The sequence below is a fragment of the Pleurodeles waltl genome, chromosome 6 (genome assembly GCF_031143425.1).
Source record: "Pleurodeles waltl isolate 20211129_DDA chromosome 6, aPleWal1.hap1.20221129, whole genome shotgun sequence".
Lineage (NCBI taxonomy): Eukaryota > Metazoa > Chordata > Amphibia > Caudata > Salamandridae > Pleurodeles > Pleurodeles waltl.
In genome coordinates, this window is record NC_090445.1 from 122388627 (window position 1) to 122416169 (window position 27543).

At 44.2% G+C, this 27543-nt stretch overlaps 1 protein-coding gene across 2 annotated transcripts in view; it reads right to left on the reverse strand.

Annotated features, from left to right (window-relative positions):
• Positions 1 to 9224: 9224 nt before the first annotated feature.
• SP6 (Sp6 transcription factor) overlaps positions 9225 to 27543 on the reverse strand; it is a 70654-nt gene continuing 52335 nt past the window's right edge. For both annotated transcript variants that reach the window (XM_069237514.1, XM_069237515.1), the window contains exons 2-3: positions 23484 to 23596; positions 9225 to 19328 (exon numbers count right to left, since the gene is read on the reverse strand). In XM_069237514.1, the coding sequence (XP_069093615.1) occupies positions 18181 to 19290 (1110 nt within the window). In that variant the 5' untranslated portion in view covers positions 19291 to 19328; positions 23484 to 23596 and the 3' untranslated portion in view covers positions 9225 to 18180. The remainder of the gene's footprint in view (positions 19329 to 23483; positions 23597 to 27543) is intronic.

Here is a 27543-nt window from a genome sequence, read left to right on the forward strand (position 1 = left end):
GTTTTAGATTTTTCTTTTTTTCTTTTAGGTATCAACCGCTACTTTGATAGAGCCGTAGTTAGATGTTTTCCAAATTAAATTTTGATTAAAATTGTTTTGCATGAAGTCCCAACATGCTATTCTACTTGGAAGGGTAGTTAGTAAGCCCAAATATTGACAAACGCTATTAATCAAGGATTGATTTTATCCACCTGTTGAATCTATTTATGCGATTTCTGTTGCTCAGTTCTTGTTCTTATTAATTTGTACCGTGACCCCTGAATGCTTAATTGCCAACGCCTTTGTTAAATTGAGATTCTTTTGATGTTTTGGTCAGCCTGTGTTGTTCGTATATGTGTATCATTTGGTACTGAGACTAATTTACGTGATGTTAGGATTGTTAATATAGGGAAATACATGTTCTACCATTTTTTTTATAAAAGTGTGGTTATTCATGGCCACATGGGTCATGGTGCATTAAGATTACTGTTCTCATAGTTTCTGAAAATTTATTTATATATGATATTGTGGTTGATTTGATTGTGAGTATTGAAGGCAAAGATGGTGGAATCACTCTAAGCATAGTCAAAAGGTCCATCAAACTTCTAAAACATCCCCTTATAAATAAATTATAAAAGGCCAAATAAGGCCAGACGTGCTCACAGGTGAAGTGGAGAGGGTGCAACTGTAATGGAACAGGTGCATTTTTTCGGGTTAATTACATTGTTGGTAGGGAGGGTTTTGCTCATTGCTCAGGTGCTGGCTGGTTGTACACTGTAGGGAAGGATAGAAACGGTAGGTTTCCCTATGGTATGGGTGGATCAGCTCAGGGATTGGGGTCAGTGAGTCCCGAGGAGGTCAGTTGTGTAAACAAGAGGGAGAGTTTTAGGGGAGGTGAGAGGGGCCGGGATGTCCAGGAATATGATGTACTAGTGAACTTCTTAAGTTTAGTCTGCATGGCTTTTGCCAAGGTTGGCAATAATGTGATGCACACCTGTCTCATTAAAATGGCCTGTTTCACACACTTTTGGTGTCAGTAGTCATTTGGAATGTGCAGTCTCACCTGAATCAAGAGTCACGTGTGACAAGAGAGCGGATGTGTCCACCTAGTGACTTCTGTCAGCTAAGGCAATTTCCCTACCAAAAAGCGAGAAAATAAGCTGACTAACTTTCAAGTGATAGGCGTACATTCTTATTCATAGTTCCTGTAATATCTCAGATATTCTGTATAGAGATGAATCTTCACCCCCAGCTCTAATGAGCTGGGATTTGTCTGTCTAGCCATGTAATGCAGATGAGTCAAGGAGACGCCAAAGACACAATGTTCCATCTCAACCCAAGTTACTAACATCCTGGTCAGTAAGCATGTATGTAGTGTAGCGTAAACCTTGTAGAAGGACACTAAAGAACCTTTAAAGGGTCAACTGCACATCATTTTCAGTTTAGTTTATTTGGTGGTTTTGTAGATCCCAGGCTTCACCCCAAAATTGGTACCATGACTATAAGATTCCTCCATGTAAGAGACATTTTACCCACAGATACACTAAAAATAGATTCTTCAGATATATCTTAAACAACCCAACAAAGTAGTAAGATCCTTTCTAAATATGTGATAGTAATGTATGTAAGTTGCAGAGGTAAGGAATTCTATTCCTGTGCAACTATCAAGGAAAAACCTTGGCCTGCCAAAGTTTGACGATGAATTTAAGGGCTTAAAAGTGATTTAAGGGATCAGAGTAGCTGATATAAACGAAACTGAGCAGTTAGGACAGAGATACTTGGTGTAAAAATGGATCTATACAACAAACACAAAGACTTAAACAAAATACAAGCTTTCACTGGCAGCCCATGTACAGAAATGAGTACAGTAATTATGTGATCTCTCATCCTCAATCTAGGCACAAGACTGTCTGCAAAGTTCTGAATCACTTGAAGTCTTCAGAGTAGATAAACATGGAGCCTAAGCTAGATGAAGTAACAGTAATCGAGCCATGAGGAGAAGAGGCATTAATGATCTAAACCTTGTGAGACAAAATGAACAAGAACAGAGTACGCCTCAGGGATCGCAGTTGGAACTCACAGCATTTGTCACCACATTAGCTTGCTCCACCAAAGACAGGGCAGCATCAATCTAAACTCCCAAATTTCACACAAGTAGACAATGCCAGTTTGGGACAAAGTAATCAAGGCTAAAAAAAGGAGGTCCAAATGGGTGACGGGCAAATCGGAAACAAGATCTTGTTCCTGTTAGGTTTTACGTGATTTGTGTTTATACATTTCTGAACCTTCAAAACACAGTTGTGAAATGCATTGGAACATATGATCACCAGAGATCTTCATCAGTAGCTGAGTATTGTCATATATAAACAGTTCTTAACCACATTTTTCAATGGGATCATATAAATGTTTAATAATAAAAAGGACAAGATTGATCCCCGGGGGACACTACAGTCAGGGGATCCAACTGTCGAGAAAAAGAAAGAAAGAGATGCTTGAAACAACTGATCCCAGTGTCCCAAAGATGCTTTATATCATGGTTAATCATATGAAGTTCAACGATAAAGCCCAGAGAATAAGGGCAACTGGGAGATTCCGGTCAGCGCTGCAGAGTAGTTTATCATGGGTAGTAACTACAGCTTCTTTGGTAGAAAGTCCAATGGATAAATATACAGTCAGTGAGAGGTACTGGGGTTCTGAGATGTTACCGCATCGTTATGTAGTGTTCGTTCAAGAGGTGTGTCTTCAGCTCTTTCCTAAATTGTACAACATTTTGGGCAGCCCTGAAGGTACTGGGAGGCTGTTTTAGGTCAAAGTTGAATAGACGGAGAAATACATCAGGGGCCTCAGCCTTAATACTACTAGTAAGTCTCTAAAACTTCATGCATCTGAGAAAAGTTCTTATCAGAAACGTTCTCACAAGACTTACATTATTTAAACAAATGTCAAAAAGGGACCTTGCTAACCCATGGATTCTCCACCGAGCAGGGAGCTGGCACACCTGGTATCTCACCTGGCAAGGCCCCGCCTCCTAGAAGTAGAACAGGTTTTTTGAGTTATTCCTCACGAAACCATGGGGGACTTTTTACTCACCTGCATCATGCATGCCAAGGTTTTTATGAGCGAAAACAGGGAGTGACCCGAGAGCAGCGCATGGAGCAATAATAACCGAGGAGATCGTCGTTGCAAGGGCACGTCCCAGAACTACAAAAGACTGTAGGAGGCAGAGGCGTGTCCTGACCTCCTAGATCCTGCCAATCTCAAGGTCCTGCACGAGGGCAGGCAAGCAGAGCCACGGTTTCCTGGATTGGGTGTGATTCTGCAACAATCCACTCGGGTGGGAAAGAGGAGCAAAGATAACAAAAGACAATAGAACCTAATTGCAACACCTTGTTCTTCCAAGAAATATATGTTGTAATCTGCAGAAATGATCATGTTAGAATATATATACCTTAGCCAGCTTTGCCACCCTCCCCCAATGATCCGCCAGGCAGCGTAGGTGGATGTTATTTCCATTTTTTTTGCACCAGCCCGGTGCTTACATACTGTGCAAAGCCCGTAATCGGTGGTGAGAGGTGGTCATATTTTGTATTAAAAGTGTAACAGTCTTGGTAGGGTTGACACTGGTTCGAAAAGGCTACGTTTTGACGGCTGCACGTGGGTTACCTGGAACACATTTGCAGTATACAGCCGTTTTGTCCCGATCTTATAAAGCCTTGCCTGCCGAGACCTATAGTTTGTCTATTTTTTCGGGTCTAGGTACGCAAAAAAGTAGACATATAAAGGGACATGGGGCAACAGTTCGAGGGGCTTCTCCTTTGGAAAAGAAGCCAACAATGCTTGAGCACAGTTGGTACCCTTTCGTAATCGACGAGCTAAAAACGATTGAATGGAATGCTACAATGAGCAATTTACGAATAGTATGATTGGGTAAACTATTTTCATCCATCAGTTTTTTGTTGTTGAAGTGAGCAGTTTTAAGTGGTACGAATAAATCCAGAAGTGGGTTCCAAGCACTGTGCCACACTAACTAAAGCTGCACCTCCCAGATGAGGCCCAACCTGGTTGAAAAACGTTTATGGAGTTCTCCCCATTCAGAAGGGTCAGAGACTAGCATACTGCTTCTTTTGTGGCAGAAGAAGACTGTTTTGTACAAAACAGGCCTCCCTCTATAATGCCACAGGCATTAAAAACCAATGGCGTGGATTGGTATCTATGGAATTCCCAATGGTTAACATGTATTCAAGAGTTTTACATCCGTCACTTGTTGTTGAAAAAAAAGTGTCAGTGGATCCAAACTGTCCCTTTATAAGTACGGCAGTCCAAGAGGGAAGTTCTAGTAACAGCTTGTTAAGACTACAGCAACTCTGGTCAGACTTACTGGTACTGAGAAGCAATATCCAGTCCAAGAACAGCAGCCCTGCTATGCAGAGCCAGCACTGTTCCATTAATTGTAGAGTAGTTCTCCTGAAATGTTTGCACGGATCTATTCGATAAATACCCACCAAAGGGAGTAGTCCCTTTCAGGGTACAGCTGATGTACTGTCCAATCACAATAAAAACAAGCATGTGCAATGCAATAGGTGTCGCATATTTACAACAAGTTAATTATCATCTTTTGACAACAGCGCCCACGAGCAAAAACAAAAGAAAACATGAGAAGAAACTGAGAGAAGACGTCTTGGCAAAATAAAATCAGGTTAGCTTTAAAAAATAAAACTTTGCAATTTTTGTGCCTGCTGGGCACGTTTTTGCCAACCACAAGCATTCTTTGTTTGTAGGACACTCGAATTAAAAAATAACAAGTAATACCTCGATCACGTCGGGAGCAGCGGACGGGCACTAATTAAGTTGCATTAATTAGTGCATGATCCCTGCACCACACAGAGAAACGGAAGTGATGCCAGGCGTGTCTTGACAAATTACGAGGCTGTAAAGAAGAGTGCTACGCAAACCAATGTGGTGAGCGACAGGTGGGCTCCAAGCCCTGTAGTGGACACAACAGATTCTCGCAAGCGAGACGCATGCGCTAGCGCAAGGCACTAGCTGGCTTGACCCTATAAAAGGGCAGGTACGAAGAGCCAACGGGAAATGTTCTTAAAGGCAATGGTTCATCCAACAAATTTTCATTTTAATACTCAATAATTTCTCAACCTTAAGTTTATCCTTTCTCCCAATATCATTGTTAACTCTTCTTTTGCGTCTGGCGTTTCCCTGACTTATAAATCTGTACAGGCACGGCCCATCCTTTAGTGCGGAGGGGCCACGCCCCCCCATCTTTTGCCCCTCATGAAGAGTGGCTGTCAGGCTGAACAAAGGTCAGCCTGACAGACACTTTTCATTTTCAGGTCAGGCAGCCAGGATTAGACATGTGCGATTTGCGCAGACTCCTAGCTGCCTGAGCTGAACTTTGCTGGGCTGAAGAGGTCACAGCTCCTGTGGGCGTGACCTCCTCAGCTCAGGAGAGGGGCCTCAAGGCCCTCCCCGGGTTGACGAGGGAAGCGTCACCCATTGACTTCGACCTGGGCGGTTCAGGTTGAAGCCCTGAATCGTCCAGGGCGAGTGTCAATCAGTGACACCTCGTCACAGGGTGGGATGGGGTCAGCAGTCTCACTGACCCCATCCCACTCTGTGACAAGGCTGGGACTGCTGCCTCCCCTCATTGGCTGACCCAAGGTCAGCCAGTGAGGGAAGGCAGCAGTCCCAAACCTCCTGGGACCTCCGAGGCGGTGGGGGGGATGGGGAGGGAGTGTGTGTGTTGTTAATGGATGTGTGTGTGTGAAAGAATGAGTGTGAGTGTGCTCCCTGCCAGCCCCCCTCCCTCCTAAAACTTTCTGGCCGCCACTGAATCTGAAGATGTTCTTCTTTTCTTCTGAGCCTTAACTGTCTCCCATTTTACTCTCAACATCCTGGAATGCATTGTCACTGTCGCCTGAGTTATCTGGGTTCTGTCTTGTTTGCATCACAGAAACTCCTTTGCTCTTCGTCTTTGGTTTTCTGCACCAAGGTCGCATCACTCACATTCTTCTATTCTTCCTCTGCTTGGTTTGTTTGCAGCTTGTGACATGATTGATCCCCCCCACTCCTCTTGTATATCTTTACACGGGAGGCTATTCTGGGTTTGGCAAGGGAAGGGTTTCATTCCTAGCTCTCAGGGCCTGTGGCACACCTCACACAAGGGTTCTTATACTACAGATAGTTCCTCACACTGTGGTGGACCTCACAGGTGTGCTCTAGGCCCCTTTAATACTTCTGTGTTGCTCATTATTTATTCATTTGTTCCTACGGTTTATTAGGTCTGGACCTATTGATGACAACATACACAGGTTGGGCTCTGGACCTGCCTCTTCTAAGCGCTAGCTTGCGTCAACCATTCTCTTTCAACCATAGGCTTAAGGCTTTGTCAATCGTGCCTTGGGTCAACCCAGAGGAGTATTCATCTGGCACCTAATGCTATTGTCTGGGTGTATCCATCCGCCTCCGTGAGTGTGTGCAATTTACTATATGAGAGACAACTTTACAACTACAGCCCTCTCTGTGCCCTCCTGACGGCTTCCTCCAATGTGCCTTGGTCTGACGTGCTAACGCTGCATGCGTTAGCACATTAAACCAGACCGACTACTTTTGCCCAAGCTTAATTTACAATGATAGCGTTCAGATGTAATTCCCTTATGTTCTTTCCTCTGTGTCTGCACACTAGATTGTCCACATGGATTCCCACCACTAAGGCACAGATGCCATCTAACTTTTTAAAGTTAATTTAAAAATATTCTTTCCTCTCTGTCATGCAAATATGCCATTAATGCAACATTACTTCTTGCCACTTTCCCAACCGCGTGTTTGCACCTCTGCTTGTTATCCTGGCTTCAATCTCTCCCTGACCTGTTTTCAACAAATGTGATTTATCATCAGCGTGTGTCATCGTCATTCCTGGAATATTTGTGCAACTCCATCAGTGATCTCCTTTGAAACGTCCTTTGCAAACCTATGCTGTTTCCCAGGTAAATTGCTGTTCCTCTCTCTCGTTCTGGTGATTTACTTAAATATGCTATATTTATGCTTATTATTTAATGTATTATACTCCTCTCTTACATCACCATTTTACTGTTGCATTAGTTACATATTCCCTTTTGTTTACACTCTGTTTGAGTAAACTGACTCGTTAACATCTCTTAGTCTTTCGTTAAAACTCATAAAACAGTTTAAATGCCAAAAAAGCACTTTATAATATCCTTCACTCAAGAACTCCGACGGACATTCTGAATAAATGGTTAAATAGTTTTATCATGCTTTGTTTTTTTACTACATTGGGTCTTACCCAACAAAGTTTTTCGAGTGTTATTTAGTTTGGCATCTGTGTTCTTTGTCTCTCTGCTCTTCTATCCCTTGCCTTCTTTCTGTTCCGCCTCTCCCTTTTCCCTCTTTTGGCACCAACGCTAATGAATGAGCTTTCCATATACACGTATTTATCTTGCTAAGTATTTTTAAACTTTGTTTCAAGCAGTACCTTCAAGAGCTTAGGACCTCCGACCAACATTCTTTATTTGATTGGGAATTTTTGTTTCATTAGAATTTTTTCTACTGTCAATCCTTTGGTCTTTTGGAGAAACTGTATTATTAAATTCAAATAAAGGCTAAATGGCACTGTGTCCTTTGTGTGACCTACCTCCAATGCCTACTTTCTACTGGATACTTTTTGGACATTGGTCTATCAATACATGCCCAGCAGAAAAATATACATTTCACTGAAGAATACAGAATAAAGCTAATCTACGGCTTCGGATACCTAGGACTGCTAGAATATCAATTTCACCATGACATTGTGTTTCGGAACTTGGATTTCTCTAGAAATCAATGCTTTCAAGAGTGTTAGTCCAAACTGAAGCAAACCTAATGGACACTCACAAAAGGTACGGTTTGTTAAAGAAAAGACTGGGAGCCAATATGGAGGGTTTTCACAGTCCGAGGTTCAAGCTGCAACTGGGATTTTCCCCATATCGCTGTTCAACAGGGGTCGGAAAAATCACTCGTCCCACTAACTCAGGCATCTGCAAAGTCGGTCCTGCAGAGCCGGGTCCATGCCAGATTTTTAGCATATCCACATTTAGAAAAAAGATGTTTCAGAAATCTACATTTTTCTAAATGTGGATATGCTCAAAATCTGGCATGGACCCGGCTCTCCAGGACCGACTTTGCAGAACCCTGCACTAACTGGAGCTAGTAAAAACCATTTGTAACTGGTCAAGTGTATCGTCCGCTCATAGGCGCTGGAAGTAGGGGTGAGGGAAGTGCTGCAGAACCCCCAAAGTAAACATACTAGAATTCATCAGGTGAATGAGCAATAAAGATGTGTAAACATTTTGCTATGTGTTTAAAGACAAGTCAAAAGTCAGATTATCTCTGCTGAATATTCTTTTGATATGAGATTGAGGTTTGCTTATCTTTCTCTGACTTCAAAAGTAGAGAATAGTGTAACGTGAGCTATGTGACAATGTTACTGGGGCACAGAGTGCCAAAGAAAAGTCCGTTTTTTTTTAATCACACATTTAAATATCTGTAAATGAAGTGCTCAAATATTTTAAAAACATACCGGCTGTTAGGAATGCACAAATTAAGCATATTTTTGGTACTTCTGAAGTGTGGTGGGAACAACGGTTTTAATAGGATCAAAAGAAATCAGGACACTTTAGTTGGTGATGTGCAAATGATCAATATGTGCTGAAACCTGATTTCCAAAGATTATCATTTCTGTGCTACATAGTTTTACAAGTAAACTGCATGGCACTGTGAATTGTGTTGCCATTTCATTGGAAAGTGTGATTGCTACCACATTGTGCTTTTGAAATATATTTGTGACTGTGTGCTCCAAAATCCACAGCACAACCTACACCATCACCACTCTTGCTGAATGGATGTGTCTCATTTGCAACACGTGTTCTTTGTTTGACACTTGGAATTTTCACAACCCCCTATGACTTCAGTGATGGAACGCTGATGGCGGCACCCAGACTCTGAAAATTGTTCCAGGACCACTGCTGCCACTAGAACCAGGCCTGCCACTATGCCGGATACCTCCCTCTGCCAGCATGGACATAAATATATATTTTTTCTCCAGAAGCCGCTTTCAACAGATGTCTACTTAAGCTAAAGGCTGGAGCGTGTGAGGACGAACAGACACTTACCTGATGCTCCAACCGTTTCATCCTCCCACCCACAAAATGGTCAAAAATAAAACGACAACGCTGTGCTCAATGAAATACACTAAAGAAATTTATTTTGGTAAAAAGGCAGTTTCCAGTTCTTTTCACAGCAGTGCAGAAATATTAGCTCAGGTCTAAAGACACATTCTAGAATGTGGAACAAGTCTTGGGGAGAAGAAAACATGATCTGCTGTGAAACCACAGACAGCAAGCATTGACAGACCACATACCACTAAACGGATTGCATGTTGTTTACGAATAGGGCTCCTTAACTCTGGCCTAACTCAAAAGGATGAAAGGCTGTGCTGGCCCTGCGCTGTAGAGCATGACACATAGCTTTGCTGCAGTAACCCACTAAACGAGCTCACCAGTAAGAACTGCTGCTAACAAGTCATATGCCACGAAGCCGACACAGGAATGGATGTTACGGTGTAGATTAGAACCCCCCCAATCCAGTTTGGCAGGAAGTGGAACCCACCTGCTCTGACACTGTTGTGGAATACAGGGCCAGAATGCAATAGGGCTGTCCTGGATGACCTATTGTGGGGGCAAACAGGACCCTAGGAACGGGTCAACCCCATATTCGGTGACTCAGCCCATGCTATTTGAAAACTATCTGCAAAAAGAAAGTAGGGCGCTGTTTTACATTTATCTATCGGACCTTTTCTAGCATTCAGATTCATTGGGGATTCCACCCGAGTTTCAGATGGATGAGCCCATTTGGGGTATGGACCCATATTCATGTGGTGTGCAATTCCTTAAGACTGCGGCGCTGACTGGCATGTTACCCACCCCTTGCCTCCTAACTACCCTCTTCCATCCCACCCATATGTGTTTTACTCTCCCACTGGTCTCAAAGTCACATTAGTTAGTCCTGTAAGGGAGCAACTGAGATATCAAGTTTCATCAATTACTTCCATATCAGGTGAAGACTCGCTATTTAGTGCTCAAACGCCACCTCTTTGGTGAGACTTTACTGTTTTCACATTTCCTCGTTATACAAATTTCATTGACGTGAGTGAGAGCCCCGTTTAATAGCAAATCCTGCTCTTTTACGATTTCAAACTTAGGCAGGTGTAAACGCGACATACTTCACCTGCCGCAGTGCAGGCTGTGACTTGTCATGAAATTTTGAAATGTCCTTATACCAGTGCTTAATTTGTGCTGGTTTCCGGTGCTGAGCACCGGCACTTATTTTTGAGGGCCAGGACTTTTTCTTCTGCCTTAAGCATTTGCTGCGAGCAAAAGACACACATGGGAAAGACGAAGGAAGAGAAAAACGGAAAAGCGTCACAAAGGGAGAAATTAGAAAGCTGCAAGAGTGAGCTGAACGGGCAGGGAGTGGCTTTATATGGATTGAAGAGGCCCGAGATGGCTTCGGGATTACGCCGCCTCGGTATTCCGTGTTCACACATTGAATTGCAGCAGCCGCGTGTTTAAGGGGAGGGCTTTGGGCACCGGCACCTTTTCATTTAGAAATTAAGCACTGCTTACACACCACTGACTGCACCCCCACCCCACTGACCTCTGAGCACCAACCTATTCTAACGTATCCTCTTTATCTCTCTTACTGCCTCTATTCCCCAGCCCAGTTGTCCTCTGAAAAGCACCTGCTTGTCGGGACGTATCCAGATTCGCTCATAGGCCGGTCCGCCTCTGCCCCGGGCCATATGTCAACAAGCCCGTGTGCTCTGCCATTAGGAATGCACCTTTGGGAGGACAATGAATCCCTCAGCGTTTACAGTCCATGAGGAGGTGGCGGTAGTGCACCTGTGCCACACGGCGAGCCAAGTCAGACAGGTTCCCATGGGTGGAGAGGGCTAGGCTTCCTTTACCCACCCTGTTTTATAGGAAACATCCACTCGTAAAAAGCCATGCAATGGGTGCGGCAAGGTTGCAGGGTTCGCTTATTTCCCCGGGACAGGAAGGTTTGAATTGGTTGAGGCCTATCTGGATGAATCAGGAAGTGATCCTGAATGAACAGGAAGTGACATTGTTTGGCAAGGGAAGCAGGAAGTGGTCGTGCAAATATAGCGGACCAGCCTAATTGCTAAACATGAAGAAAACTGGTAGTCTCAAAAAATATTCTTAAAGTAAACAAAAGGTTGGTCCAATGCGAACAGACTTAACAAACTCATACGTTTCTAAAGAGATTAGTGCCTCTTGCAGGCCTGTCAGGAAGTGACCTTGAATTAACACATACATGCCAACATTTCAGACCTGGAAAATGGGAGATTTCCCCATTGACTTTTATTAAAGCAGTGGCAATTTCAACCGGGAGACAGTGACAAATAAGCCATTTTTGGTTTTAAAAATCGAGAGTCCCCGCTTGATTCGGGTATGTTGGCATGTATGACTAGCAGGCACAGAAAGAGACTGTAAGTGGCCAGAAAAAGCACAAATTGGCCCAAGCCAGGGGACAAGAAATGGCAGCCACCGATTAGTACCAAATCCGAGGTCCCAGAAAGGAGCATTTATTTTTCTGGGTTTTTAAACTAATCCTAGTTCTCTGGTGTTAGTCCAACTGAATGGACACAAGAGCTGAACTATGAACTCACGGAATGAACTGATTCATTTATTGAAATCCCCAAAATGAAGCGTCCTGTTGCTATTTAGTCATTGGGTAACCCTGTACAGGACATATTTGCATCTGTCTCCCCCACACTGGTTTACATTACAGGAAGATTCGTAGTCTTTGGACCACAAATATGAGGCTAAGGTTGCCAGCTAACTCCATGGTACCGGGATAATAACTCTTTACACAGCTGAATGAACCAACTCCCGGAATGCAGCGGTAGCCACGAATTGAAACACGGTATGAGGCGCGCTCTTGTTATGACGTCACCAGATACGCACAAAAGTTTCAATCTTAATAGAAATACTGCAGCAGAGAATAGCGAGAAAGGAGGTATAAAATAAAGGTCGCAGCAGGTACCTACTGACGACCAAAAAAAGAAGAGGAGAGTTGTGAAAGGGGAGTATACCAAGCCGCAATAGTTGCACAGAAATAGGCAGTGCCACACTCCTCAGAATCATAAACGGAAACAGAAAGTAGGTCCAGAAGGGCCGGATCCATTCCAAATAATCTGAATTGTAACAGGCTTTGTACCTGGTTTATAGTCCTTAGAATATAAATGTATCTAAAATTGATGTCTTGAAAACTGCATGTTTTCAGCCCTTCTGTATCTACTAGTGACGCCATTGCTCTACAAGTTGGAATCATCTAGACTTCGGCGTGCCATTGACAGGGGCGTAGCTATATGTCAACAACATATGCACAACAACCAGAGGCGGGCAGAACACCATGTTCCCAGACCTGTGGTTTCTTTTAACAAACTGCATTCTGAGAGTTGTAGTCTTCATTTGCATCACTAGGAACAATTGCAAAGATAATTCATGAGGCGATCGAAACTGTACCAGATAGTGGCCCTTTTCAGGGTGGGACGGTGAAAATTTATCCATTTCACAGAAATGTGCATTCGGAATTGGCAACAGCTCTCAGAAGATGTGGACCATCCACATTTCAGAAACGTAGACAGTGGAGAGTCAAAAAAACAAAGTTTGCTCAAATTTTGCAAGTATCAAAAAGGAAATCCTCAGCCAGTGTCATCATAAGAATTTTGGGGGCCCCAAACAAGACATATGTTGGGAGCCCCTGTTCAGAACAACGTTGACATTTATTATGCATTTCCTTCTACTTAAAGCCTGCATAATCCCAAACTACACTGATTTATATGTTAAACTTTCAGAAACATGTAATACAAAAATAATTGAAATATGTCTTGCCCAGAACCACAAGAATCCTTAAGATGACACTGGGTAGAGAGAGAAAAGTAAGAGTTATAGGCAGAGAGAGGGACAATGGTTTAGATAGTACGAGAGACATGGCAGAGGGAGGTCAAATAGACAGAATGTGCACTTTCTTAGGGTACCCCCTGGAAGGCGACCATTTTGCCCATTTTGTCCATGCCTTAAAACCTCTCTGTCATTAGTATGAGACACTAATGGAATTTTAATATAGTGCAAACTTGGCCCAATGGCACTGGAGCACTCTAAAGGCGCCCCAGATTATTTTCGGGTACGGGGAGATTCAGTGATTTGCCCAGAATCACAAGATATTGACCAGATACCGGGATTCGAGGATGGTTCCCTAGTTCCAAGGTCGGAAGCTCTGGCCGCTAGGACACATCTCCTCTCCTTTAAAATCTGTAGCTTTTTAATTGAAATTCCTCTAAAATAGATGTAATTAATGAGGGGAGAGTAAGGGTACGACTGAGAAGGAGCACCCGAAGTTTGGCCCAGAACTGCTGTTTAAACTGCAGGGTAAATCTGTGCCCAGGTTGGATAAATACTTCAGAAAAAGTTCTCGTAGAGCATGCCACTTAGGAACGTCATCAAAGTGGGAACACAAATGCTTAATGACTGCTGTGGTCTTGTAGGCATAAAAAGCTGTGTTGCAGGTCCCTGAGCCGCACAAAACAGCATATTGAATCACATTTATTTTAATTATCTGACTCAGTGGCCACCCCTATCAGTGAGGTGCTGCGTCTCATAGGATAATTCAGAGCCACCCCCATGACGAAGCAACGGATTACATGAGGCAGCACATACTGTATGCAGCAACCGAACATACTATGTGCAGCAACCAGTGGCGTAACAAAGGCCCCTGCAGCCCCGCGGTGTGTGGGTCACTGTGCACAGGTGGCAGTCCCCTGCCTGGGTCCAGGGGTAGGGGACCCTCTCCATGTACTTTGCAGGGGGGGCTGCCTCAAGTTCCGTTTCGCCACTGGCAGCAACATTTCATTGGCTAATCTAAGGATGCACATTGTCTGAGCATCTAATCTGAATTTACTGTTGGGGAGAAGGGAGGGACTGTCTATATTGAGCCCACTTTTGGTAACCAGTGTCGAATTAGGTAATCAAAAACCACCCTAACGCACTAGGGGTTGATTTGCTCATTCATAATCTGCCCGCAACAGAAAGGCATGGTTGGCAAATCCAGATCCAGCCATAGAAAGAACTGCCTGATTGGCCATTGTCGAGGCCAGCCACACTAGTTAAAGAACCTTACTGAGGAGCTACAGTCTAATAGGTTAACCGAGAACCATTTATTAGATGCACAATATGATTGCTTATTGAAGACCTCGACCCCTGTTTGATTTGGTTAATCCAGAACACCAATCAGTAAAGTAACCATGCCAATTGGTCATCTTGAGAGAGTCAATGGAAGGTCCCGGGAAAAGGTGGACGGGCTTTTGGGGGAACTTTCCTATGAAATGGCACTCCTCAAGGCCATTGGCACAGCAAGTTAAGTATGTTTGGTTGTGTTAGGGTGGCCTTTTATTTTGGTTTAGTGCAACCTGCCTCCTGCTACTGGCCTGATAGGCCAACATGCTTGGAAGCGCATCCTTCTATGATCCCAGCTCTGCCAGGAACCTTACTTATTCACTACGTTTCTTTAAACCATAACATTTACTTCATTTAAAATACATAAAGAGCGATAATAGAAAATGTCTTTCTCATGATGCAAGGAAACTGTACAACCCTAAGTGTTTCTGTGCCCAGCACTAGGCTCCCGGGCCAGTCACTATAGGCAGTGCAGATGGAGTCAAACCAGAAATGAAAGTATCTTTTAGCAGGACAGACATGTTTATTACAATTTCCACAGACCCATCTATCATAAACAGGTGTGATCTTGAGTCCCAAGCCTTGTTGGTTTGAGTACAAACTTGGCCATTTGATGCATTGCATGACCATCTAAAATCAGACTAGCTGCCTACTAGTGGAAATTGGGGGTCCAAAATCCAGAGCTAAATGGTGGTTAATTATGGAAGACATTGATACTCAGTAAAAACCCTTTATCGGGTCCCTCAAGATACCTGGTTGATACCCATCCTAAAGACTGTCTTGGATGAAGCATGCACCCCTAAAATATACCAGATAAGGCACAATAGGTTGGACCCGCAAAAGGCATGTAGGGCTTGGCCAGAGTTGATCACATTAGATCAGGCAGCACAGATACACTCAACATGAAACTGACTTTTCACTAGGCCTACAAGCATTTTAAAAGCACCATGCTACCTTCTAGGAACTATCCAGTTCCTCTGACTGATCATCCCTCCTAGTTTACACTCTGCTGGAAATATTCAAAATTAGGGGTATTTTACCAAACCACCAGAATGAGTACCCGTGGAAAACCCACAAACCTTCCCACAGTATTTAGACCGGGCAGGCTGACATTTCCTACAAAGAGTACATTCATGGGAGTGTGCATGCAATATTTAATAACATGTTAAAAACATAATTCCACTTCTTTCGCTTTCCCCTCAAATATCAGTGAATGGTAAATGTTCTCATTGTGTTCTTCATTTAAAATATGGTGAAGACATTTTCATGTCCCTCCCAAAGAGAAGAGACAGCCAGTTGACTTGTTCTGGCGCGGAGCGCACTTCATTTTCCAGTGGAGTACAGGTTTTGGCTTGACGGAGATTCTAACAAAATCGCCAAAATACAGATCTATCCATGGTGAAGATCACTCTGTCGGAGAACGTGCTAAAATCTGCCAGGCAGTACAGAAAACGTGCACGCTCCTCAAGAAGGGTGCACAAAGAATGTTCCATAAATGACCATATGAAAGTTTCACATATATTAAACTGCTCCAGTTGTCAGTTGTGACCCACGGTTCCCACCTCACTCCTTGTCGTTCAGCGCTTTTCATGTACAAATCACTGTTGTCCTGTGTGTTGGTACAACGAAAGCAAAGCAAGACTAGAACTTGCAAAATTGCAGAATTTACTTGGCTTGTTCAATAAAAACATGAAGTTCTGCCGACATGGAGAAAGGTGACAAAGTAATACCCCCCCCCCACCTCTTCTCCACACAGGAGGTAGGAAAGGATCAATGAATGGATCCCCCACAAGCGGTGGAGCTGGATGGCTTGGCCGACATGTCATGTCCAAAATTAAAGACCCAATAATAAGAAAACAAAAACAATATTACTAATAAAAAAATCTAATTTCCTCCTAGTTCAGTGCAAGTAATGGGCCTTTTTCTGGGCCTTCGAGGACTCACTTTCAGCTCATAGGTGGAATCAGTCACTCGTTCTATTGAGCTTGGATGGTAAAAATGAATTAAGAGGATATGTAAAAAGATGCCCATGTACAAACTATTAGTTCTGAAGAAAGCTTGTGTACAACGCTTTTCTGTGAGTTTGCCCCCATATTTGGTATAATGAATATTATTGCCCCTGCAGCTGGCCTGTGGAAGTGGGTACAGTCCAAGGCAGAACTGTAGGATGATGAGTGTACAAAATGGGTATGTGCAGCCAAAGCCAACACTAACAAAGGACTAAAGTTACCCAGCTCTTTGCATGGGTAGCATAGCCAAACAATTTCACTTGTAGTCCGATTTTGTCCCCATTTCAATCCAGGCCCATAGTACCATAATGCAATGACTAAGGGCCTGATTTATAGTTTGGCGGAGAGGGTACACCCTCGCAAACCTGATGGATATGACATCAGCCGTTATCCAAGTACGTTTGAGACGGAGATTCCTATTCACCAAACTCTAAATCAGGCCCTAAAACCTTTACTGATTGGATACTCATTCAGGACCTGGGAAATGTCTCAGCACCAAATGGCAGGAATCGTGCGTGGATCCTTCATACCCTCCCTGTATCTGGCAGACCACCAGGCACCACTCAGGAGCACGGATTATAAATTACCCCCTCCAAAACAACCTACGTGACTCAAGCCGCGCTACTGCTCCACATTATTGCTTCTAGTTGCCTAATTCTCTATTTCCTGCTGATACCTGTAATCCTACAGATACATTTAAATAAACCAACAATTCCCAGAATTATTTGGTTTGTTAAATTATGAAAACCCAGAACTGAAAATTGAGTGACATGGGCTCACGTCGTTGCCCAATACATGCTGGTATTCAAATGTTGAGCCTAGCCACTTTCAGAGGCCTACTAACTCTGCCGAGCACGCAGGAGCATTGCGTGCACGCTCACTAGGGTGTGCATATTTAAAACTGCCGAGAAGACAACAAGGGCTCCTAAAAATACACTTTCTCCAAATATTCGATGGTTGGAGTTAAATCGTAAATGACCCTGTCCTCGAACATACGGGCATATTTCTACGACGGGAACCATGGCTAGACAGCAGCTTTAGGGAAACACGGAAATGCAGGGAAGCTTAAACAGCTGGAACGCCAGCACTGTCGAGAAAGGCAGGTCCCAGCGAGCCCCTTTGCTTTCACCTAGCCAAAGATGGCGCTCAGGAAAGAGCAGCAATTACTTCAAAAGTTCCTGCTGGCCCTGTTATCTCAGCCTGCGTGTCGACAGAGCTTCCGTCGTTTTTTTTTGGGGGGGGGGGGGAAGGGAGGGGTAGAGCTCAAAAGCCCACCCTGCATCGATTGAGCGAGAAGATAAAGCGTGGAATAATTTCCGCCCTCCTTGTGCCTCGCATCCTTTCCACAGGTTCCCTGGGACATGTTTAGACAGGTCCAGCTCTGGCCTGGGCCGTGTTTTGGGACTTGATGCTACGCCTCGCTAGTGTGTCAGACTCTGCCGGGTCACATCACTGGCGTCTCCACCTTAGTTGGTGGCCGGGAAGACCGAGAAGCAGCCGAAAATGATTTCAGGCACGCTTGCAGGTATTCCTATCGCACAATGCACAGCTGCACGCAGGCTTTCTCCCATCACCTCCACAACAAAATGCACAGTGTCTACTACAAAATGTAACTTTCCCTCCTTCCACTAAACAAATAAATTAACCCTACTGAGGTGCTGAATGTTCATAGTTAAGGGATTCTACAGGCAGTCGGTCCTCAACCCCTTGTCCAACTAAGGAGGGGTAGGTGTGTTAATGAAGGCACAAAGGAAGTCCAAGTCAAGACCACACGAGGAACCGCTAGATCTAGGCAGCAAGTGCAGTGTGTCTGAGAAAGGCCATCCATGTGGATGGAGCATCTATGGCAGCAGGTCCCGGGGAGAAACTCAGTTCACTTGAGTGCCACTTGGGGCGCTGCCGTCAGGATCACGCTTGGCTTTCCCTGAGGGTTCCACAGCATTTCCTTTGTTCTCTCCTTCTGTCGTTTCCCGTCCCCCTTCGTGGGTCTTCATGTGCTTGGTAAGGTGGTCGCTTCGCATGAAGACTCGGCTGCAGACTGAGCATGTGAACTTCTTTGCACCAGTGTGGGTCTGCAGGTGCCGCTGCAACTCATCAGAGCGGGTGAATCGCTTGCCGCAGAAGAGCCAGTTGCATACAAAGGGGCGGTCACCGCTGTGCCATCTCAGGTGGGCTTTCAAGTGAGAGGTCTTGGCATAGGCCTTACCACATCCAGGGATGTGGCAGTTGTGGAGGTGTTTCTTTCTAGTGCTGTCGTTGCTCTGCCCAAGGCGTTCCGCGTCCACACAGTTTGGGCAGCGGCAGACTGCTTGACCTGCACTCCTGGGTACGGAACGCCTTGAGTTCTTGGGGCGGACTGAATTTTCCATAGCTTGATCCGAAGCATGAGACTCTTGGGATGTTTCCAGCTGCTTAAATCCTTCCTGGCCAATGAGATGCTGTGAAGAGGACAGCATGTGAGGTGGGCCGCACAGCTGATGCTCTGAACCATAGCCACCAATAGATGGCTGAAGTCCCCCTGGGTGAGTCGGTGCTTGAAGACTACCTTGGCTATGTTGCAGGTCCATCCAGCTGGAGCTGGCATGTAGGTCCCACCAAGGCGACATGCCCCCATCTTCACCAGAGCTACTGGCATGAGTCGGTCTGAACCAGGGCTCGTAATGGTGAGACATCTCCAATGAGGGATGCAGAAGCTTTGTGAAGTGGCCCACCTCCAGGTTGTCGTCACTCTCCAGGTCCTCACAGTTCACTCGACCCGAGCTGTGGGGCTCATAGCGGCTCGACGAGGAGTACTGGTGCTGCGAGCTCAGCGATAGGTCGTGGAGCACTGCCGGCTGCAGAGGTGACTGAAAGTTGCTGCCGTCGGAGCCACTATGGAGCTGATATGGTTGCAGTGGTTGCAGGTCCAGGTCTGGTGAGGAGTTGTGAGGTGTGTCCGAGCGTTGGTTCCCAAGGGAGCTACATACAGCAGTTAGCATTGCCGAACCCCGGAATTTAATGGCAGACTGAAGGTGTCCTACAAAGGAAAAAACAGAAAAACACGTTAAGACAAAGATAACAATTTTCAAAAAATATTTATGTATACTTATGATTGGAATGGGACGTGATGGGCCATGTGCTAAAATGGCCTCACGGCCTCATCGAATGTCTCTTGGAATAACTGTGAAACTTCTTCCAAGATCTCTAGTCAAGTCATGGACCATGGCATATTAAATCATCACATATTCATGTCCTCCTTGAGAGCTTACAGCCGCCTACTCTTCGCCCACAAGCCCTACTAGTTAAAACTCGCCACATTGAATACACCTCACATGTTGTCATCTAAAAATGTTTCTTGTTCCCAAGAAGGCTTATCCAGACCAGATTTTCAAACCTGACAGTGATGTTTTGGTGCACAGATGACACAAATATTTAAATATAGTTTATTCCCGCCATCTAAATATACTTAAAGACAGTCACTCTAATAAAAGGCTTTTGGGACTTGGATTATAGTAATTAACTCTGGTCGAGCTGTTGCACGGTAACAGAATGAGAGCGAGGGCGCTGGTAATTGCACCTCGGGCAGATGAGGAGCACAGGAGAGGTCTTGTGGAAGTCTTTAGGATAGGGAGTGGGGCGACTGTGGCTGAGGTGAAGGCGGGCAGGCATAAAATCCACAATACTATGAACATAGTAGATGCTTAGGTTTTCAGAACATCCAACATCTTTGCCCTTAGGTGTTTATGGTCAGGGTGTTAGCAAAGGTGGTGATTAAAAAAAAGATCCTCAGGGTGCGGTCTTCAGGAGTAATGTGGAGCAATGAAAATGTGTTTGGGGGGTGTAGGGAGGACTGGTGGCTCCTTCATGAGGAAGGTGTCCAGGGTGTGGGTCTTGGGAAAGGATGAGGTAGTCATGTGAAAGTACTTAAGGTGGGGTCTTTAAAGTACTATTTGTCAAAGGTGTGGAAGTGGCGTGAAGGTGTTCAGGCTGAACGTTTTTTGCTGTGGTGTTAGCAAATAGAAATGTGTTCAAGGTGGCGGGTGGTAATGATGGGATCTCTTCTAGGGGAAAAATGGTGTGCAATGGAATGAAGTTCTATGTTCATGGAGGTGACACAGTGGAATGGGTTCAGGGCCTGGTTCTCGGCTTGGCTAATAGGAAGGTATTGAAGTTGAGGGGCAAGGAGTGTGGACAAATGGGAAGGTGCACAGTCTGAGAGTTTTTTAAAATAATTCACATATGGTATGTGGTCAGGGTGATGATACTGAAAGTTGTTGGGCTTGTGTCATCCCAGGGGGTATTGAACTATGCGAAGATGTTGACAGCGGTGTTCTTTTGGGAGTAGAAGGCCTACCCAGTGTTTGGTTGGCCAAAGAGGAACTACTTAGTGGAGGGTGATCTTTTAAGCAGCGATTTGGTTCAAGTGGGAAAATGTTCACGCAGTGGTGGTGATCACAAGCAAGTGGTGTGCACTAATATAGCTTGGCCTTTAGTATAGAACAATATTGTTGGCAGTCTGTGTGCCTACGAGGAACTGGGTGAGAGGCGGATGTTAGTTCTGGTGTCATGTGATCCAATACAGAGAGGCTCTAGGTGCTGTGAGCTCTTCCAGTGCTATTGACAGGATTAAATTCAAAGTGGTGGTGGAGAACGAAGGACCTTGATGGCAGAGTGGGTAATGCAAAAAAAGGAGATGTGCCAGGTGCAAGTTGGAGTTGTGTGTGCCAATAAAATGAAGTTCTTGATTTAAGCAAGCCTTGGAGAGCAGGTATCAGGCCACTTGTCTCTCCACTACCTCATCCTGGCTTCCCCATCCTCATTTTCCTGCCCAATTATCTGATTCTCTCCTTTGAGAGGTATTTCTGCTTCGCCTAAAAGCCGGATCAGATCAGGTGGATGGGCTACACTGGCATGGGAAGGATTGCACATAGGTATGCTAGACAGTACAGGAATTCTGTACAGTAATTCTCCCTGTATATTCTCCTGGCATTGTGACACGCCCCCATTATTGCTTTATTGGCCGACAATTATTGTTTCTGCCGAAAGCAAAGGCAGTTCATAAAAACATTAGCAGTGTAGATTGTTACATAGAAGCACATTTTCAAAAACACATGATGCATGATACATGATACACATGATGTGCCAGCGACAGGGCTAGGTTTGTTTGGGATTAGTGGGAGTGGAATGTAATAGTTCCTGGAAAGATCCCTGTAAAAGAGATTAGCTTTGACATCAATTTATCTTGACAGGGATGTGATGGTTCTTACTCACTCGACGAGAATGAGGTGCAGGGAGCCAAAGAATCTGAAAGATTGGAATCTGGACCCGGGACACAGCCAGGTTGGGTGCATCAAGTAGGGTGTGCTGGTAGATCGTAGGGTGCCCCAGAGGGTGTAAAGAAGGAAGGTCTCAGGGAGGTATGAGGGAGAAGAGGGGAAGATAGGTTTCAGTATCAGGCTCATATCCCACTGGCACCAATCTCTTCCTTTTCTCTCATTCCACAAAAGGATTATGCATAACATTCTGTACCTAGCCTATGAATGTGGCCCAGGAAGTCCCCTTCTACTGGAATAGAACAATGTTAAAATTAAGCTTTGTCCAGGAACTGGTCAGCACAGCCCATAACAAAGAGGATGTGGTCTTATGGCCAGAGCTACCGACTTTGGAATTAAGGATCCAGGTTTGGGGGTCCTGTGCCCAAAACAACCAATGAATGTGTCCTAGTATAATGAAACTGATGCACATGTAAAGCACTCCAGTACATTTGAGTCAAGTTCGCACTACATAAAACTGCAACTCCCCCCCCCAAAAAAAACACACCTCGACAATGTCCGCAGAGTGACCCCGTTCAAATGAGCAAACTACGCATTGCTGAGTTCTTTATCACAAGTCATTGTAATTAAAAATACTAACCAGAAAGGCAAACATTTCCATTATTTGGGCAAGGTTCAGATCCACCCAAACTCTACAAACTACTGAAATCACCCGGTTTGATGATCTACAGCATCTCCACTCTAGTATTCCACAAATATAAGGTTGTTTTCAATGAAGCAGAGATGTTCTAAGGCTTGGGAAAGGTGAGTAATTGGCCAGGCCCTTTCCAAGGGGTTTACTCGGAAAGTGAACTTTCTCTCTATTTGACTGTGTATTCTACTCTCTATCTGAACCTCTCAAACGCCATGTCTATCTCTAACTTTGACTCTCTACCTATGTCATGTTGACGATTTTTGGGATTATAGGGAACACATATTTCAACCATTTTGTGTGACTCTGTTAAAGCTTGACCCATAATTTTGTATGTTTTTTACTTCATGGTGGCTTGAGTTAACAAGAAATGAGTAATACAATAAAAAATGTATCCTAAGAGGAGGCCCCTGAAATATATCTCCCTGGGGCCCTCAAAGTCCATAAGAAGACACTGTAATGAAGTGTGACTAGGTGTGTTACGGCTCCTCTGGTACCGATAATCATAATCCATGTTTTTGAATTTGTTGATCTGCACAATAATGGTCCTTGATATAAGTTTTATTCAGTGAATGTTTTGCATTTTTTAATTCTGTATTTCTATTGGTTGTAGAAGTCTGCAGTCCATATGCGAAGCTAAATTGATCACAGTGGTGAAAATAAACTACAGACAATATGTGCAGAGAGCATCAACAGCCTTTCACATGCAGTGAACAGATCATGTTTTATCGCAATCACCACATGGTCACTGGATGTTCATGAACATATACTATGTCATAAGCCAACATCAGCATATTAAGTTCTCCAGATTTCAGGGTGGGCATATTCCACCCCTCGTACATGTGCCCTCATTTCCCCCACTACTGTTGTGTGTCCTTAGAGCATGAGGCAAAACATTTCCATGGCAACCTGCACAACCATGTGTAGGCTATAGGTCCAATATGGCACTGGGGGGAAAAAATCTCAGTTACTCAGAGCCAATCATAGTTGTTCATGTCTGTGAACTAAGTTAGTGGTTCTGTTGATTACAAATGACGCCAATCAAGAAAGTTTTGTTAAGAATGTAAAGTCCAAAGAGTAATCCGTAAATAACAGTACAGATATACGTAAAGCAAACCCTTCCAAATATGGATTGACTACATTTTAATTCCTAGTATCTCTTAAAAAGCTGAACATGCTCATGCCAAATCACAAAAAGGACTTCTATAGTCAAATTTTAGCTTCATACCAAATTTGTAGTAAATTTGTCCTGTAGTTTGGGCTGCAGCGAAGCCTGGAAATTACCATGGAGATTTCATATGCACACCCCCTCAGTGATTTTCCAGGGTAATATTAACCGATCTGAAACAAAATTTGGATGAAGAACCAGAGTTAGAAACAAGTGACTGCAAATTAGGCGCAGATTTCTTGAACGGATCAAAACTTATTAGCAAAATCAACAACATTATCAAAAACAATAGGTCTAGTCCTGTCAAGGCCATGGTTATATTTCTTTAATGTTTCTACTGCTGACATATACTACAAAAGCAAAAAGGGAAATAAGAAACGTGCTGCTATCCAATCGCAGAGGCCATATGTTTGTAATAAAAATGTCAAATAAACAAAACTAAACATTACAAATAATTCTAATAGACCACTTCTGATGCCTCCTAGTAGGTAGGAGTATGTATAGGTAGGTATAGGTACATATAGTTTTGCAGGACAGGATCTTATTGGTGCAAAGGAAAGGTGCTAATGGCTTGAGTTATTATGAGATGGAGACTTAGTTTAACCACATAAGGATAACTAAAAAAAATGAAAAAAGCCTTCAGAATGGAAACAAAAACAAAGTCAAAGTAAAGTATGGGTCCACCAGCCCTTGCTCTGAGGTGCACGTGATGAGACAAAATGTCGTCACTCTAAGTGCAAGGAACCCAATAGCTGAACTGAGTCATTGCCCCCATGTTATGATTGATTGAAGCAAAAAGTGAATGACAGCTTAACAGACCAATGTATGAAAAAGGATGACAGAGAGAGAGAGCGTGAATTTCATTGATCCTAACCATTGAGCGACACCCAGATCTGTTTCTTTTTTCCAGTAAATGTAACGTGTTTTTTTTAAATACATTTTATTTCCAGCCCCCGCAGTGCAGCACTTTCGGCCATAATAGCAGGTGTTAGTTGAAGAGCCTGTCCTCCAGCTAGGCCTTGCATTCAACCCTCTGCAGGCAGATAACTCCTGTTGTGCACTGCATTTGCCCGTGTGAAGAGGGTCATTTGCAGGGTCTGGCCTTTTCAGTAGAAAGTGCATCTGAAGCATAACGGCAGCGCACAGTCACCGCAATATCTTAGTGATAGGAAAGGATAAGTAAAGATAAAAGAATGTAAAAGAAAGAGAAAGAAATGAAAAGAAAAAAAAGAAATAGCCATCATAGACAAAAGAACTTAAAAATATTTTCAACTAGGCACCAGGTTAGGTTAGTCTAAGGTCAGAAGGCACAGAAGACAGTTTAAAAAAAACAAAAAAAAACTAAAGCTGCAAATGTCTCATATATTAGGGGCAGCTCTTTCCAGATTTTGGGCGAGAAGACCTACTTTCTGCTGGCAACATCCTGCCCTGGGGGATTTTAGAAGGAAGGAGATGCCAGTGTGAAGAGTCTTTCCTAGGCAGCAGGAACTTATTAGTCGTGTGAAAAATGTTGGAAATAACCCTTTCTGCAGGGTTATCCCTAAACTTTTTGCCTCTATCCTCTTATTTTTCTGACCTACTTTTTTTGACTTTAGGACTCTGGGCAATTTATCACTGCTAATCAGTGCTAAAGTGGATGCGCTCTCTCCCCTAAAACTTGGTATGATTTTCTTACACCTGTTTGGCATATTTATTTTACCTTGTAAGTCCCTTGTAAAGTGGTATACTATATACCAGGGCCTGTAAATTAAATAAGACTAGTGGACCTGCAGCGCAGATTGTGCCACTCACAAAGTAGCCTTTCAAAGCGGTCTCAGGCCTGCCACTGCAGGGCCTGCGTGAACAGTTTACTGCCACATTGATTTGGCAATTCAAACTACTTGCCAAGGCCTAAATTCCCCTTTCACTAAAACTAAGTCACCCCTAAGGTTGGCCCCACGTAGCCCTATCGGCAGGGTGCTGAGTATGTAAAAGATAGGATATGTACTTTTATGTTTTACCTGTCCTAGTAGTGACCAACAGCCTATTTCGTTTTTCATTACTTTGAGGGCTGTTCCTTTTATGGGTTAGCATTGGGAATTCCCTTATATATTTTAAGTGGTAATTTCTGATCTGGAAGGAGTAGAGTTGGCATGTTTGACAGCTTGAAATGGTAGTGAGAAATCCTGCTTATTGGTGTAGTCGGAGTTTACATTTCTATTTTAGAAATGCCACTTTTAGAAAGTGGGCATTTCTCTGTGCTTATAACTCTAGTGCTTTGCAGCCTGACTCCAAGCCACCTCTAGGGCAGTGTGACAGCTACACTTTGTGCATTCTTTCCAGACAGCCATAACACTGGAGGAGCTGGGTGTGACAGGAGAGACAGCTGCATCCATCTGCATACTGATAGTCATCTTAGGGTGGGAGAGAGGGAGGCGAGGCACACTTACATTTGTATAGGCTTTGTCTTGCCCCACACAAAGGGCTAATTTACCCACTACTGAAGTCTGGAGTCAGGGCTGAGTTGAAAAAAGTTGTGTTACACTTAAAAGGGTCCCTGCGAAGTCACCCCTTGAACAAATACTTTTTTGAGTATAAGTACAGGAGCTCTGACCCCATGTTTTAGAGCACTTTTGGAACTGGGACTGAACCTCTGTCAGAAGGACTACTGTGCTGTATATAGGACTCATTTGGACTGCTCTTCTGCTGTTGCCCTGCTGCCTGCTACTAGCTGGGTGGCATAAAGGACTCACTAGCTTGCTTTTCTGCTTGTGTCCCTGCTACCAGCTGCCCCTTGACTCAGACAATGTTGGACTGTCAGGAGGAACCACCATTGTTGCTTTTATATGTTAGCCTGCCTGCCCCTTGGTGTCCCCATGTGTTCTCCTGGGAGTGACTTCCCAGAATTGTCTGAGGGACTCAGATTCCGGCCTGCAGTCACTTTCTCATATCAGTGTATGGGGAGTGCTTCAACTCTTTCCCCTCTCTAGTGCATGATGAGCGCTTCTTGTACATCAGAACATGTGGAGCACTTTATGTTCCCCTAAAGTGACCAGGACCAGTGTGTGGGGGGCCCTCGTACTGTGCCAGCACGTGTTGAGCCCAAGGGAAAAAGAGCACAACTTCTTAGCTCGTGCGCTCACTACGTCACACCCACTCCAATTTGCGAGCACCGTGCCTCACTGACGCACAAAGGAATCCCTCTCAGCGTGGCTCCTTCAACAAGGGAGAAGCCAGAGCCATGGGAGGGAGCGTTTTTTACTCTGTTCTGAAGGGGAAGGGGTGCACCAGGACTGGCATGTCCTTGAAGCAACTCATGCCGCACAGCTAGTGCGGGCGTGAGCAGACGAATCTCCATTTGCCGTGGGGAGCATTGCAGAGGAAACAAGGAGTCGCCTCAGGATGACAGGGGCTGCTACAGCCACCAATGCTGCACGGGCTGCTCGAAGGAGTTACCAGTGGCCCGCAGAGCTTCACCCATGTCCCCGAATAGTAGTAAGGGAGAATGGGGCCACGGGAAGCAGTAAATCCATTCTATGTTCCTCCGGCTCCTGGCTAGGCGCTACCTATCATTCAGTTATCAGCAGTGATCCGTGACGCCCTGCGAGGGCTCCAGGTTCACCAGAACTTGGGAGAATTGTTCCCCCTGCATCTCAGGGCAGTTTTCCATGGGTTATTTTTGCTTGGCAGGGTGAGTCCTCAACAGAGGCCCCTGCTCTGAACTTCTGTAAAAAACATGGTAGGAGGTCAGGGGTTCCTGCAGCCTACTAGGTCCACATAAATATCGTAGCACATCTCGCAGGAGTGCAGGTGCGCTGTGCCATGTAATCTTTCAGTGATTTTTGCACTTATAAGAATTGTTGGTAATTGAAGTGCTTTGTCCAATACGTGTTCCTGTTTTTGTGCCCTGCCAAGATTTATGTCTAATGTGTAATGGTATGTGTATAATGCACTTATGATCTATGACGGTTTGGTCATATGATCTTTCCATTAAGCCTGCGAGGTGTTGCATAATATATACCAGTTTGGGTCTTGCATTATTAGTACGAAAAGTATTATGTTGGTCCATGCATAATATGCACAACTAGGATGTTTTTGGTCATATATATATATATATATATAATAGAAAACAGTTTTCATA